Source organism: Sus scrofa, chromosome 18, assembly GCF_000003025.6.
Source record: "Sus scrofa isolate TJ Tabasco breed Duroc chromosome 18, Sscrofa11.1, whole genome shotgun sequence".
NCBI classification, from domain to species: Eukaryota; Metazoa; Chordata; class Mammalia; order Artiodactyla; family Suidae; genus Sus; species Sus scrofa.
This window is the reverse complement of record NC_010460.4, coordinates 54,257,981-54,274,958: the sequence shown is the minus strand read 5'-3', so window position 1 is coordinate 54,274,958 and position 16,978 is coordinate 54,257,981. Positions and strand designations below refer to the sequence as shown.

Genomic DNA, 16,978 nt, shown 5'->3' with positions numbered 1-16,978 from the left:
TTAAGGATCAGGCCTGGGATTAGCTTATATTACTTCTGTTTATGTGTCATTGGCCAGACTCTGGGCTTTTGGCCCCAATCTCACTGCACAAGAAGCTGGGAAGTGTAGAGGAGGAGAGGGATTTGGGATTAGCATTGATTTGTGCTTTGGTCTTTTTGTACCATTCTTCCTAAATTTTCTCAAATTTTCATTAAAAGAGCAGCATCCAGCAGTTTAAAAGCCTGTTTGATTGCAAATCAATTGCCTCATAACTTTAGCAGCACGTCCACACTACCTTTTTAACAACTCAAAATTTTTAGTTTCCCTGGAATGTTTTGCAGCAAATGCTTGTTTCCCAAGTACTCTCAATTTCTACAATTACCTGCCAAATTATACTGTTGGGGTCAGAGCTTCTTTCAAGACTCCTAACGTGTTAGAAAGAAAACATTCTGCTAACTGTTCTAAATAAAGCTTCAGCAGATTAAGAGGGCATGCTTTGAAGAGACAACCATCTACTTTCTCACTCTGCTAAGTGCTAGTAATTAAGTTCTTTATAAAATATCAAATTGAGAAATCCTTCGTTGTATATCACATGTATTCGATGGTGATATTTGATAAGTTTGTTTTATGACTTGACTTTAAAAAAAAAAGTCTCTAGTTGGCTAGTACAGTGGGGGAAGGATATCCTAATTGTTGTTAGACAGATGAGCCACTGTGTGGGCATCTGTCAGTGATGTCCACACTGGTGCTGCTCAGCTTTATTTGTGCGGTGGAAGCCTAAGGGCCAGATACCAGGGGGAGTCCTGGAGGCAGCTCTGGGAAGCATAGATTTGATGGCAGCTTCATCATGATTATATTTCTTTGCATGGTTACTCAGCTGTATCATCGTGATAGCTTTCTCTCCTAGAGGCCAGATAAGATAGAGTGATATACAAGCTGCTCAATATATCTCAACAAATTAGTTATAATAGATGCCATTTTCAGCTGTATTCCCCCCTGTAATCAGCCTATTCTGACCTTTCTAAAACAGGCATTTTTAGGGCTGAATCTCCGGCATGTGGAGGTTCCCAGGCTAGGGGTTGAATTGGAGCTGTAGCTGCTGGCCTACACCACAGTCACAGCAACATGGGATCCAAGCCTCGTCTTCGACCTACACCACAGCTCACAGCAACACCGTATCTTTAACCCACTGAGCAAGGCCAGGGATCGAACCTGCATCCTCATGGATGCTCATCAGATTCGTTTCTACTGAGCCACGACAGGAACTCCGGGATGTCTGTTTTAAGTATAGAGTATTGAGAAATATATATATGTAATTTTCTGTTCCTTAAAATAATCATGTGTCCTGTGTTTTTCTTTTGTCTTCAAATCTTGATTAAGTTGTCTGCTTTAACAGGTATTGTGATGTTATGATAACTTGATGATGGTAACGTGTCCACTTTTAGTGAGCGTTTACTCTATGCCAGGAAGTGTACTAACTTTGCATACAGCATTTCATTTAGTCCTTGCAAGCTCTGTGATATTGGTGTTTCAGATGAGGAAACTGAAGCTCAGAGAAGTGAAGTCACTTTGGTGAAAGGTCACTTGAGTAGTAAGTCGTGGAGCAGGGAATTAAATACAGGCAGTCTCCAAGGTCTATGCCTTACCTGTTTAAAACTCATTAATTGATTTTGACTTAAATGAGCTCTAGAAGTCCTTTCTGTTTATCTTCTCGGATAATAGAAGTAAAATTTTATTGCCTGATGTTAAATAAGTTCATTTTAAAAGTTTTTGCATCATTAAGCAATGTTTTACTAGTTTATTATTGTTGTAAAATGACATTGGTAGTGAAATATAGACTTCTCTTTGTAGATTTGTAATAGAATGAGATTTGTGGGATGAAGAGACCCCTAAGTGTATTTCCTGCGTCATTTGAATAAAGCAGATGCCCCGAAAGAGATGAGTACAGAAGACCAGTATTTTTGGAGTCTTATGTAACATGAAGAATTACTTGTCCATTCATTCCTAATGATGTCAAAATATCTTCTTATGTTTGAGGTCTTTTCTCTAAAATATCTTATTTTCTCTCTCATTTTACTTATTTTTATGTTTTCACTCTTTGTTTTTTCCTTCTCTTTTTTTTTTTTTGCTGATTATACACATAATCACAACTAAGCAAAATTACAAAAATATGTAACTTAGCTAGTGAAAGTTTTCCATAAATTCTTACCCTAGGATTTTGCCATCAATAGAATTTTATGAATGTTCCTACAAATACCAACACGTATTTTTAATGTTCTTATTTATGTTTACAAATATAGGATCATATTATTTTCTGTTCTACCACTTTATTTTTTTTTTTAGGGCTGCACCTATAGCATATGGAAGTTCCCAGGCTAGGGATCGAATCAGAGCTGCAGCTGCGGGCCTGTGCCACAGCCACAGCAATGCCAGATCCAAGCTGCATCTGCAACCCATACCACAGCTCACGGCAATGCCAGATCGTTAACCCACTGAGTGAGGCCAGGAATTGAACCCTCATCCTCATAGGTGCTAGTTGGATTCAGTACCACTGAGCCACGACTTGTTTTATTTTTAACTTTAGGAATATATTTTGGTCAACTTTACATGTCAGGGTATGTAAATATGTCTCATTTAGAAAAAAATTGGTGTGGTAATTTGTTGTATGAATGTGCTAGTGCTTATTTCATGTTTCACTTGTTGATGGATTTTTGAATATTTAGCTTCAATATTAAAAACGGTAAAGTGATTCGCAATAGAAGATACATGAATGGCCAATTATTACATGAAAAGATTTTCAGCAGCATTAGTCTTTAGGGAAATGCAAATTAAAACCACAGATTAACATCATATACCTGTTAGAATGGCCAGCCTTAAAAAGATTAACAACACCGGAGGAGTTACCGTTGTGGTGCAGAGGAAACGAATCTAACTGGGAACCATGAGGTTGTGGGTTCAATCCTGGGCCTTGCTCAGTGGGTTAAGGATCCAGCATTGGCGTGAGCTGTGGTGTAGGTCGAAGACGCGGCTTGAATCTGGCATTGCTGTGGCTGTGGTGTAGGCCCGCAGCTATAGCTCCAATTCGATCCCTAGCCTGTGAACCTCCATATGCCGTGAGCATGGCCCTAAAAAAAGGATAAAAGAAAAAAAAAAGATTTTAACAATACTTAGTGTTGTGAGAGTGTATAGCTTCTAGAACTCACATACACTGTTTCTTTTTTATTGTTGTTTGTTTTGTTTTGCTGCAGCTGTGACCTGTGGAAGTTTCCAGGTCAGGGATTGAACCTGCACCACAGCAGTGATCTGAGATGCTGCAGCGACAATGCCAGGTCTTTAACTGGCTATGCCATAAGGGAACTCCATGCATGCACTGTTGTACAACCACTTTGGAACTCTGTTAGAAAGTTAAGTGTAAACTTACTTGTTACCCACCCATTCCACTAGGTGTTTACACAAGAGAAATGAAAACATGTCCACACAAACGCTTCTATCTGGGTGTTCATAGCAGCTTGATTCACTGTGACGTAAAGTGTCCATCCGCAGCTGACTGGATGAACACGTGTGGTACGTCCACGTGGTAGGAAAGCTACTCCTAAAGATGCAACAGCAGGGATGATTCTTAACCTCATGATGCGGAATGAAAGAAGCCAGACGCAACAGAGCAAATGCTGCATGATTTCATTTGTATAAAATTCTAGAAAATGCAAACTAAACTATAGTGACAGAAAGCAGATCAGTGGTTGCATGAGGCTGGGCAGGAGGGAGAAGTGGTTTGTCAAGGGCAGGAGGGAGCTTTTGGTGATGGAGAGCTCCGTTTATTGCTTGTGGCTTTGGACAGTTGTGTGATGGCACGTACTCATCATTACAGCGTCATGCAGAACACTTCAGTGTCCGAAGAATCCTCTGTGGTCATAGCCCATACGTACCTTTCCACTCCCGCTTTTATTGTTCATTAGACAAACCATCTTACGTGTAGCTTTGGACTTTATTAATTGGGAATAATCTAGTATTAGAGGCCTTCATTTAAAAGAAATTGTTAAAGTATAGTTGATTTACAATGTTGTGCCAGTTTCTGCTGGACAGCAAGGTGACCCAGCCATACCCACATAAACATTCTTTTTCTCGTATTATCTTCCATCATGTTTTATCATAAGAGATTGGCTGTAGTTCCCTTTGCTGTATGGTAGGATAGATGCTTTAATTTTTACAGATTGAGGTATTGGATTGGGCCAGGGTTCCTGTGTTATATATAAAGCAGAAATGTGAAGGAAAATTTATTTATTTACTTATTTGGTAGTAATAGAGATTACATAAAATAGAATATGAAGAATTCTGCATTATTTCTTCTGAAAATTGTTAATCAGCTACCTTCAAGTATTTTCTGTGTTCTTCCAGATACTGACAATATGAAGCCATTGGCGGGAGTAAAAATTCTAGATCTAACAAGGTTCGTGTTGATTCATCTATGGTTTGGTGATTGAGTTGTCCCTGTCTCTAGAAAGACCTTTAGTTTGGGTTGTAAGAGGCTGCTAATGAAATTCCTGGATCCTTAACCCATTGAGCCAGGCCAGGGACCGAACCTGCAACCTCAGGGTTCCTAGTTGGATTCAATAACCACTGAGCCATGACAGGAACTCCTGACATTTAGTTTTTGGGTTGTAAGAGGGTGCTTATGAAGCTCTCCTGTGGTGCCGTGGCTTAGGGAGCCGGCACTGTCACCGCGGTGGCTTGGTTCGCTGCTGTGGCACCAGTTCAGTCCCTTGCCCAGGCACTTCCATGTGCCACCAGCGCAGCCGAAAAAAAAGAGGGTGCTTATAAGTGTTTCATTGAAATTTTGGAAAGAAAAAACAAAAGAATATTTCCTGTAATTTCATCATTCTGAGAAACAATTAGTGTAATGTCTGTAAGTTTCTTTCCAATCTGCATATTTATATATAATTATTGAAAAAAAAGAGACTATTGCAATTACAGGTTTATTCACGTCTTAAACATATGTTGTGTTTTGAATATTTTCCCATGTCTTTCAAAATTCAACTAAAATATGATATTTTATTGTGTAGTTGTCACATCCTCCAGTGTTTCTCTATAATAAACTAGATTTACTTGTACCTAAATCTTTACCTCAAGAAATCTTTCAGCTTCTTCCTTAGGATAAATTCTGGAAGTGGAATTACTGCATCAAAGGGAATAGCCTTTGTGAATCTCTTGATACGTATAGGCAAATCACTTTTTGAATAGTTTAAACAGTTTTAATTCTTATTAACATGGCATGAGCTTATCTATGTTGATGGACTGTTAAGAAAAGACTTAATATAAAAATCTTAAAGATGGTAGTGAATTTATTTATTTTTGTTGACATTGTAGGGTGCTGGCAGGACCTTTTGCTACTATGAATTTAGGAGACCTTGGAGCAGAAGTTATAAAAGTGGAAAGACCAGGTAAAACCATTGCTCTCTTTGAAACATGCCGATGAGCTACTAAATGTTTTTAATAGTTTTTAAAATATCCATGTACCTTATGTAAGGTGAGAAGAGCACTGAAGTGAAGTGACTGTTTCCCCTTCTCCATTCTTTTTTTCCCTCTGCAGCTGTACTAATACTAGATTTCTTTCTACTCTTGAAACTTGCCGAGGGCTGAGGCCCAAGTCAAGTCCTTCACATGAACCTGACCATGCAACATGTAATAACCGTGATGTAGCAACACTTGGTGCCAGGCACAGATTCTAAGCCCTTTGCCTGTATGAATTTATTTGATCTTTACAGCAGCCTGTGGGCTGATGTTATTACCCCTAGATTATAAATAAGGAGACAGAGAGGTAGAGAGATCAAGGACTTTGTCCCTGGTCACGTAGCTCGTAAGGGTGTTCAGGCACAAGCTCTGATCCTGGCCCTCTTGAGCCCCACACAAACCTTGCTCTTGAGATGAGATTAGAGTGGGCCTGGGCGCATCCCCTCCCTGTGGGGTGAAGGGAAGGCTGGGCAAGGGGAAGGCAGAGCGGCAGGACTGGGACGTAGATGAAGGAGAGAGGAATGGAATCAGTGTCCTTTCGGAAGAAACCCAGATGCCCCAACCTAAGTCATTCTTTCCTGTTTATATTGAAAACAATATTTTCCCATTTTATAATTTTAAATATTTCGAGGGAAAAAACACCTAGACTAAGATCAACTTTTTTCTTTTTATGGCCTCGCCTGCAGCACATGGAAGTTCCTGGGCTAGGGCTCGAAGTGGAGCTGCAGCTGCTGGTGAGGCCATGTCGGATCCGAGCTTCATCCGCAGTCTACACTGCAGCTTGTGGCAATGCTGGATCCTTAACCCACTGAGCAGGTCCAGGGATCCAGCTCGCATCCTCATGGATCCCAGTCGGGTTCTCCAGTGTTCGCTTTTAGGTTTTCAGTCTGAGAACTTCCCCTTTCTTTCTTTCTTCCCTCGGTCCACCAAATAAACCTATGCCGGGTATACAGTTCCCTTTTTTGGTGCATTCTTAGCACGTTGGTGTTTAGTTCATGTTGTTATTGATAAAGTTGCTTAGGAAAGTGTCATGTTATGTGCCCTTTCTCTCTCACAAGCACTTAAAATGCAGAGTCCAGGTTTTTCCATCCTTTATAAATGGCTTGTTTTGGAAGGTTTCAAAAATTTTATTATTTATTCTTAGCTTCTGTTTTGTTCTCTGAAAGGTTGTATCTATTTTTCTTTGTCAGTATCAGTGGGTAAAGTCGGATGGGCTAATAAATTAATTATGTCATTTAAATGAGATTAGAATTTAAACTTTAACCCATCTTCACAAATTCTCCTTTATTAGGCGGGGCTAGTAATACTTATATAGTGATTAGTTTCTAGTATCAATATTTCAATATTTAATCAGAACTTATAAAACTCTTAATATAAGTGATACTAATTTGTAACTTAAAGTGGTTTTACTTTCTGAGTTCCATCTACGTTGTTTGCCAGTAGCTTTTGTGCAAAGAAAATTTTTTTTCTGTAACTCTATATTGTTGTCTTTGAATCAAACACAAATATTTTCCAGAATCGTTTGAAGTAGATATCCAGAATAAAATACCCTATTTTTGGAGTTTCCATTGTGGCACAGCGGAAAAGAATCTGACTAGGAACCATGAGGTGGCAGGTTCGATCCCTGGCCTCACTCATGGTGTAGGTTTCAGACGCAGCTTGGATCCTGTGTTGCTGTGGCTGTGGTGTAGGCCAGTGGCTACAGCTCTGATTGGATCCTTAGCCTTGGAACCTCCATATGCCGTGGGTGTGGTCCTGAAAAGCCAAAAAAAAAAACCCTATTTTTGGTGGTTTTAAATTTTTTCTTTGACTCAAGACCTTTGAAGACCTAGACAACTAAAATTGTATTAGAAAATACTATTTTTGGAGTTCCCGTCGTGGCGCAGTGGTTAACGAATCCGACTAGGAACCATGAGGTTGCGGGTTCGGTCCCTGCCCTTGCTCAGTGGGTTAATGATCCGGCGTTTCCGTGAGCTGTGGTGTAGGTTGCAGACGCGGCTCGGATCCCGAGTTGCTGTGGCTCTGGCGTAGGCTGGCAGCTACAGCTCCAATTAGACCCCTAGCCTGGGAACCTCCATATGCCGCGGGAGCGGCCCAAGAAATAGCAACAACAACAACAACAACAACAACAACAACAACAAAAAAAAAGACAAAAGACCAAAAAAAAAAAAAAGAAAATACTATTTTTAATTATTGACATTTGCTGTTTAGTAACTTTTTCTGATTGACTGATATAGGTTTTTAAAATAGATTTATTTATCCTTGTTTTATACCTAGCCTCAGATGCCACTTTATCATACTTGTCATTATTCTGATTTAAATCGTATTTAATGAAAATTTTTTTGGGAGTTCCCGTCCTGGTGCAGTGGTTAATGAATCTGACTAGGAACCATGAAGTTGCAGGTTCGATCCCTGGCCTCGCTCAGTGCGTTAAGGATCTGGCATTGCTGTGAGCTGTGGTGTAGGTTCCAGACTCGACTTGGATCTGGCGTTGCTGTGGCTGTGGCATAGGCTGGCAGCTACAACTCCAATTAGACCCCTAGCCTGGGAACCTCCATATGCCATGGGTGCAACCCTAGAAAAGACAAAAAAAAAAAAAATCTTTTGTAGGAGTTCTCATTGTGCCTTAGCAGGTTAAGAACCGACATAGTGTCGGTGAGGATGTGGGTTTGATCCCTGGCCTTGCTCAGTGGGTTAAGGATATGGCGTTGCTGCAAGCTGCAGCATGTGTAGCAGATGTGGCTCGGATCTAGTGTTGCCGTGGCTGTGGGATAGGCCAGCAGGTACAACTCCAATTTGACCTCTAGCCTGGGAACTTCCATATGCCACAGGTGTGGCTGTAAAAAAAAAACCTTCTGTAGACCCAATATTTTATTTGCACATTTAATGCCAAAAATACTGAAACAGCTGACTTGCTTGTCAAAAATCAGAGTAATTTTTTCTCTTCAAATTTGCCATTTATTAAATCTAAGACTGCCAGTAGGCTATTTCTTCTGAATTTTGACTGTCAAGGGCGGGTTTAAGGGAAAGAAGATATGGAAGAATGTCGTGATTTACGTGAACAGGGAAAGACTTCGGGCAGAGTTCCAACAAGCTCCTGTGGCCCCTCTAGGCTGGCGATTCCACGGAGTCGAAGTGACCTTGTTTAGGCTCCCGTGAATGTGTATGTGAGTAAGCCTGTTGGTTTGAAATGTCTCATGATGTTGCAGAGTTGAATAGCTCATACTGTCATTTTCAGGTGCTGGTGATGACACACGAACTTGGGGGCCACCTTTTGTGGGGACAGAAAGTACTTATTTTCTCAGTGTTAACCGAAACAAAAAAGTAAGACTGTTACCCCCCTTTCCTTTCTTTCTGTAATTGTCTCGTCATAACAAAGCCTTTGATAGCCTCATGGCTAGTTGCAATCCTCTTTTTGTAGATGTGAAATTTTAAATAAGGTGAAAGTTTATTTTCTTTTACTTCCCCACTTACCAGATAGAAATGGCAGAGCTTTTTACTAATTTTCCTTCTCCATTAACTTGAAACATTTGATGAGAATTTATAATGGTTTTTCCTGGAAATAACTTTATTAAAAGAGAAATGATTTGATTCGTTACATTTGTTATTCTTTTAGAGGTGGCTAACTTGGTATTATTTGAGAAATCCTTACTATAATCCTTGCTATCTTCCTAACATAATCCAAATTGTGAATAAAATCAATGAAGATTTAAAAATTTCTTCATGAGGAAAATGCATTTACTTTAAGAGGAGAATCTGTGAAATGAATGACTCTCTTACTGCTCTGTCAGTGATGAGAAGAATCTTTATGATGCTATTTTAATGTATATATGCATTTTAATTTTTAGAGTATAGCCGTTAACATCAAGGATCCAAAAGGGGTGAAGATCATCAAAGAGGTACAGTATACGTACAGTATACGCTCTATGGAAGACATCTTGCCGCGTGGGTTGTAATTAGAGACTTGAATATCAGAGCGAAAGTCTTTCAAAACGTTACTTTATTGGCGATCTGTAATTTTGCTGTAAAGGCTAGTTAGGAGTTTAACTTCGCTTTAGTAATAAGTGTGATTTGCTTTATAACTTCTCGTGTAAGGTGTATAGTGTTCCTCTGCAGTCTCAGAGTGCTCCCTCGTGGAGCTAGTGTCTATTGGCGGAGTGCTGCCTCTGCGTCAGACCTTGGCCTGGGCGCTTGACAACACTGTCTTCTCAAAGCTTCACAGTTGACCTTGCCAATGAAGTATTCAAATCCGCATTTTCACAGGCGGTGGAGGGAGTGAGTCTCAAGGGGCTGGAGTGATTCTCTCAAGATCACAAGGGAGGAGCTGGAATCAACCCTGGGTCTACACCACTGCAGAGCCCAAGCTCTTTCTAACACGTATTCAGGTGGCCATTGTGTCCAGACCTGACCTGGGCATCTTCCCTGAGGGGCCGCATCCCCTAGTGTTCTACTGCCGAGATCCGAATCCTGCCTTCTCTGCTTACTGGCCGTGTGACTTCAGACAGATTACTTCTTTATGCCTCAGTTCCCTTATTACCAAAACGGGGATAATGCACGAACCTATTGAGAGCTGTGAGAATGGAGTTCACACGGTGCGGCCCTAGTCGGCACTCATTCTGCGTTAGCTGTTGGAGTTGCTCCTGATGTGCGCGAAGTTGGATTCATTGTGTGAGATGAAATTTGTCCGCCATCCTTGTTAAAATGTGGAGTCTAGTACAGTGGATGTAAATCTGTTTTATTAGGGAACCATATCCCCAAATTTGTTTTATATCAAAGTATCCGTTTTAGCTCCAGTGCTCTGGTGCTGCTTTCCTCATCTGTCCAGCTGAGTGAAAGATAATGTCTTCTGATTATTAAGCTCGGAATTAATGACCATCCATTTTGGTTCTGTTGGATCAATCCAACAAATTTAGAATTTTACGTGATATGTTTTGAACCCAAAGCTTGGTAATTGTTCTGATCTTACTGCCCTGTTTTCCTGAATCTTTTCTGTAGCATAACTCACTGAAGTTTACTTGTTTTTTTTTTCTTTTTCAGTTGAAACTTAGTTTGCCTTTTCTAAATTGTTCTCCGTATTGTCACCCACCCTGTCTTTCTGTGGTGGCTGCCCTCCCCTTGGACCCAATTCCCACCCTCTTCATCCTCAGCCCCCCCCTTTAATCTTTTCCGTGGCTGTTATGATGATGATGCTGACGATGAAGCATCTAGGAGATTGCTCTTAATTCTTTCTGTTTTATGTTTCTCACTTTCTTCAGTGTTCATGTTCCTGCTTCTTTGCTTCCATTTTAAAACATTCCAAAAGTTTATCCTGAATAGTGAAGGTTTTGGATTTGATGTAACAAATGCTTTACAGTTTCATTAGAGTTTTTCAGTGGGGCAGTATTAGGTTGAATGCATAACTCTTACTACTAAGGTATATTGGAATATTTTAGGCCTACATCTATAATACTAACCAAATGAATTTGCTGGGACTTCTTCACTCTCTTTGGTAGTGGCTGTGTCCTCCACCAGACTATAACAATTTAAAATTGTTTCATCCTGGACATGATTTCTCTTCCTGTCTTATTGGTAACAAAAATATACATTGTAATTTGTATTAAACTTAAATAGATTGTCTGGGGTCATTATTCATATCTATTGCTTTTAGCCAGTTATGCTGTTCCTAAGTTATGTATCTTACCTCCTAGAAGAAAAATTACTTTTTGCCTCTTCCTTTTTATTCTTTCTGGCGTGGATTTCTCTTTTGGCCTTAAGAGAAGCAAAGCAACCTCTGCATTCAGAACTTTGTGGCTATGATTGCTAATATAATGAGTCTAGCTTATAGAAACAGTTCCAAAGTATTGTACAAAGCAGTCAGCCGGATACATGAGAGTTCCAAAAAGGATGACTCTTTTGTCAACCTAACCAAAAACAGGTTGTGTAAAAAACAAAACTCTGTTTAGAAAAGTCTATTTTTGTGGCAACATGATTTGATAACTCCTTAACATGTCACCTATTTCAAATAATTTCAGATTATTTCAAATAACTCTTCATTAATTGACAGTGACAGTATCCACATTGTGGGGAGGAATCATGGCCAGTAGCAGTGCTAAGGGCTTTATTTTCCTCCATATCTTATTATGAAAAATGCAAACATGCAGAAAAGTTTGAAAAACGAGTATAATGAACTCTCATTTACCCTATTCCTAGATGCCTCCGTTTTAACATTTTGTCCTTTTTGTTCATTTACGTATAAATACATGTGGCATGTGTGTGTGAGTGGAAGACATTGTGAAACTTTGCTCTTAAATCTCCTTCAGAATACATCTCCTATGAGTAATGACATCCTTTGACATACATGTTAAATTACTTTATGATTTTTTTTTTCCACTGATAAATGTAGTTAAAGGACTATCATCATGTTCCCGCTAGTTCTGATCTTGCTCATCCATCTTGCTCATCTGTTTCTAAGTTATGTCTAATGAGGACAGCTTAGAGTTAGGTATTCTGTGTTTCAGTTGATTTCAGTTTTTTTGCTTGTGAGTAAAGGGGAGATTTTTTTTCCCCCAGAAGAAGAGAAAAAGATGGGGGTTTCTCTGACATGAAAAATTGTGCTTGTTTTTTATTGTGGGCAGGATTCTAGAATGGATTGTCAGGGACCTTTGAGCCCCTGGACGAGGAAGAGGTGATCACCAGTAGCACCAGGGACAGGTCTTCTCCCCCAGCCCCACTTTATTTCCTAGTAGATCCTTGTGTCAGGGAAAATTCGGTGAAGCATTGGCCTCCACGGAGGTGGCTGACCTCTATAATCCTTGGAGATGGTGTGGATCCATCACCTCAGGGAGGCTTCTGATGTCTCTGATTGCAGCACTCCAGTGCTTAGAATTTTAACAAGTTTCTGGAGTTCCCATCGTGGCGCAGTGGTTAACCATCCGACTAGGAACCATGAGGTTGCGGGTTCGGTCCCTGCCCTTGCTCAGTGGGTTAAGGATCTGGCGTTGCCGTGAGCTGGGGTGTAGGTTGCAGACGCGGCTCGGATCCAGCGTTGCTGTGGCTCTGGCGTAGGCCGGTGGCTGCAGCTCCAATTCGACCCCTAGCCTGGGAACCTCCATATGCCGCGGGAGCGGCCCAAGAAATGGCAAAAAGACAAAAAAAAGAAAAAAAAAGAATTTTAACAAATGATTTAGCTAATGCTTCGGGAACATACATGATGTTGAAACGGGTAAGTATCTCGAAACAGAGAGGGAGAGAGAATATGCTGGATGGCGGAGTCGCTCAGAATCAATGTCTAGTAAATATGCGGTTGCCTGGGGGAGGGAGGAGGGAGTGGGATGGAGGGGACTTTGAGGTTAGTAGACGCAGATCGTTGCACTTGGAATGGATAAACAGTGAGGTCCTACGGTACAGCACAGGGAGCCATACCCAGTCTCCTGGGATAGACCATGATGGAAAAGAATATGAAAAAGGAAAAAAAAGAATGTATATATATGTATGACTAAGTCAATGTGCTGTATAGCAGAAATCAACTGTAATAAAAAAATTATAGCTTGTGTATACTTATTTAGAATAAATACTTATAAAATAGATAAAAGGATAACTTCTGTGCTATACACCTTTCTAGAGATATTTTGTCAATAAATATTATAATGTGTACATATTGAATTCTTGGGTAATCATAAAAAGCTACTGGGCATCTTTATATCAGTAGTTCTTTTTAGCTCTAAGCTCAGCTTTCCCATATTTTTCTTGTGACATTGAGGAGCCAGACTATATGTTCCTCTGGGCACAGCTTGTTTTAACTTAAAATTTTTTTTTTCTCATTAAGCAAGTAATACCTGTTCATGGGCAAAAAGATTAATATTATAATATGTCATATTAAATCTCTTTATGCCCTTATTACTCGTTTTCCCAATAAACATGAGATAATACCATGTATATTGTTTTTTATCTGTTGTTTACTTTGTACATTTTGAGTAGTTTTCTATTAGCATAACCTATTCATTATATTTATGTTCTTGCCTTATTGAAACAGTGAATTTGTGAGCCACCTGAATACTTTATGTGGATTGGAAATGGGATTTATGGAGTTCCCATTGTGGCTCAGTGGTAATGAACCTGGCTAGTATCCATGAGGATGTGGGTTTGATCCCTGGTGTTGCTCAGTGGGTTGAGGATCCTGCACTGCTGTGGCTGCGGTGTAGGCCAGCACCTGCAGCTCTGGTTCAACCCTGAGCCTGGGAAACTCCATATGTCACAGGTTTGGCCCTAAAAAGCAAAAAAAAAAAAAAAAAAGGGAAATGTGATTTATGATTCTATAAAAATCTAAAAATATGAATACCCTACATAATTAAATTTTTATTGTGGTATAGTATATATAACAAAGTGTCATTTACATCATTTTTACTGTGCAGTTTTGTCACACTAATTACTTTCATGATTTTGTGCAACCATCAGTGCTGTGTATTTCCTATATGTTTCATCACCCCAAACTCTGTATCCATCAACCAGTCGTTCTCCACCTCCTTCTCCCCTCAGCCTCTGGTAACCTTTCATTTACTTTCTGTCTTTATGAATTTCCCTATTGTAGATCTTTCACGTAGGTAAAATCATATAGTATTTGTGCTTTTTTGTCTGGTTAATTTTATTTAGCATACTTTTGTTTTGGGTTTTTTTTGGCTGCACTTGCAGCTTATGGAAATTCCAGAGCCAGAGATTGAATCTGCGCTGCAGCTGCAGATCTTGTTTCTGACAGATACTGACTCACTGGGTTATGGTTTAGCAGTTTTGTTTTTTTTTTAAATGGTTCATTAAATACCTTTAAGACCCATCGGAAAGAAATCACCTGGAAAGTGCGGAAGTAGTTCAGAATCATGTTTAGGCGTATTGAGTGTCTATATGGACATTTTGGAATGAGGACCTTGATGGAATGAGAATGGAGCGTAGTCAGGACATTGTATTTACTTTTACTGAAGGGGGTTAAAAGGTATTCTTGAATTATTTTATGTACTTTGATTCTGTTTTTTCTACCTGAGCTTCTGAGGGTGTGTTCTGCCCAGGCCGCGCAGCCTGGAGATTTCTGTCGTTTACCGTGAGCAGAAGCCATGGGATACCATGGCGTTAACTGGAAATTTTAACAGCCACTGTTTTGGGGCAGTAGTAGCTCAAGTTAGTGGACCAGAGCCTTGGTGCTTGTCTAATTATATGTTGTAATTCTACTTTTCCTGTGATTTTTCTGGGCTGTTCCCAAGCGAGAGTCAGTTGTGTTTACTGAAATCGGGATTCTATCATGTGGGGATTTGTTGAAAGCTTGCAAGTCCCTTAAGACGTTTGACTCATCCTCCCTCTTTCTTCAGCTCGCAGCTGTTTGCGATGTTTTTGTGGAGAACTACGTCCCTGGCAAGCTGTCTGCCCTGGGCCTGGGGTATGAAGACCTCCACGAGGTGGCACCGCACCTTGTCTACTGCTCCATCACAGGTACTCGCCCCGCCCCGGTCGGGGAGGGGGTTTTCCAGTTTCGGGGGTTCTCTCTGGGTATAAGAAACCTCTTGCCATTGCTGGTTTCCTCGGAGTCGCTCTGCTCCCCCTTCCTGAAGAGCCATTTTAGGTTGTTGAAAATTACCCATTAGGAGTTCCCTTGTGACTCAGTGGAAAGAACTCACAAGGATGTGTGTTCAATCCCTGGCCTCGCTCGGTGGGTTAAGGATCCGGTGTTGCCGTGAGCTGTGGTGTAGGTCGCAGACGCGGCTCGGATCCCGTGTGACTATGGCTGTGGTGTAGGCTGGCAGCTGTAGCTCCAATTCGACCTCTAGCTGGGGAAACTCCATATGCCATGGGTGTGGCCCTGAAAAAAAAGAAAAGAAAAAGAAAAAGAAAAAAAAAAAAAACGGTAAAGAATATTAACCTAAATGAACATTTTTCATGTATTTATCAGCTATTTGTGTTTCTTCTGTAAATTGTCTGCCCGTGGTTTTTTTTTTCTTCCAATTTTCCTATTGCTATTTTTCAGATAGTGACAGAATACGGTTACTAACTCATATAATGAATTTCAGGCAAAATATTAGTTGGCTTTTAAGATAACACAGGAACTCAACATATCACTTCAGTATATTTACAAGTGCTGAGCTCAGTGAAGGACAAGAGTGCTGTAAAGTCTTCTAGATTGTTCAGCCCTTGATGGTGAACTCTGTGGGTGTGTTTAAGCTAAGGGGGAAAAGAAGTCATTGTATTAGTTATCCTTACGTACTTGATCAGAACTTAGCTGTTAATTAGGGGTACAGTCCTAAAAAAACTGTTAATTAAAATTACATTAATAGCTTTTGTCAGAATAATTCATAACATTTTCAGACTTTTTTTTTTCTTTTTAGGGCCACATGTGTGGCATATGGAGGTTCCCAGACTAGGGATCAAATTGGAGCTACAGCTGCTGGCCTACACCACAGCCACAGCAACACAGGATCAGAGCCAGTCTCTGACGTACACCACAGCTCACAGCAACGTCGGATCCTTCACCCCTGAGGTGGCCAAGGATTGAACCCGCGTCCTCATGGATAATGGTCAGATTCGCTACCGCTGAGCCACAATAGGAATGCCACATTTTCAGATTTTATTAATTCATCCATCAAATATTTGCTGCAGGCCTGTGATCTGCCAGGCAGTATTCTAAGGTTCTGGGATGCCACAGCAAATAACACATGTTTATGCTCTCAAAAGAGATTTATATTCTAGGTTAGGGAGATAGTAAATACATAAACACATTCTTTTTTTTTTTTTTTTTTTTTTTTTTTCTGTAATTGAGTCCAGTAGTGACAAGATCTAAAGAGAGAAATTAAACAGGGCAAGAGGGATGAGGTGAGGAGGTCTGTTTGATACTGGGAGCTGAGACGGTGAGCCAGGGCTTCATTGACAAAAGGGACATTTAAGCAGAGACCTGAATGGAGTCAAGGAGTGAGTCATAACGACACTGACAATGAGCATTTCCAGCAAGGGGAAGTGCCGGTGCAAAGGCCCTGAGGCAGGACTGTGTGGGGCATGGTGCACGTTGAGGACAAGCAAGGATGGCTGGAATGGAGTAGACGAGGAAGGAAACCAGGGAGATGGTGGTGAGTAAGGGAGTAAAGGGCTCGTGGGCTGCGTTTAAGAAACTGGGCTCTTACTTTGAGTAAGAGTGTAAGCTAGGAGTTCCTGTGGCACAGCAGAAACGCATCCGACTAGGAACCATGAGGACGCAGGTTCGATCCCTGGCCTCACTCAGTGGATTAAGGATCCGGCATTGCCATGAGCTGTGGTGCAGGCAGGCAGCTGCAGCTCCGATTGGACCCCTAGTCTGGGACCCTCCATATGCCGAGGGTTTGGCTCTAAAAAGACCAAAAAAAAAAAAAAAAAAGTGTAAGCTAATGGAGAGTTGTAGGTGGAGGAATGGCATGATTTGATGTATTTTTATTTTTATGTATTATTTATTTATTTATTTTTTGTCTTTTTTGCTATTTCTTGAACTGCTCTTGCAGCATATGGA

The 16,978-nt window shown here is 40.5% G+C and overlaps 1 protein-coding gene across 1 annotated transcript in view; it reads left to right on the top strand.

Moving 5' to 3' along the window:
* The window catches only part of SUGCT (succinyl-CoA:glutarate-CoA transferase), a 643,685-nt gene that overhangs the window by 8,314 nt on the left and 618,393 nt on the right, over positions 1-16,978 (top strand). Inside the window, exons 2-6 of the mRNA XM_021078652.1 lie at positions 4,375-4,426; positions 5,344-5,417; positions 8,726-8,811; positions 9,336-9,386; positions 14,820-14,940. Of these exons, the coding sequence (XP_020934311.1) occupies positions 4,375-4,426; positions 5,344-5,417; positions 8,726-8,811; positions 9,336-9,386; positions 14,820-14,940 (384 nt within the window). The remainder of the gene's footprint in view (positions 1-4,374; positions 4,427-5,343; positions 5,418-8,725; positions 8,812-9,335; positions 9,387-14,819; positions 14,941-16,978) is intronic.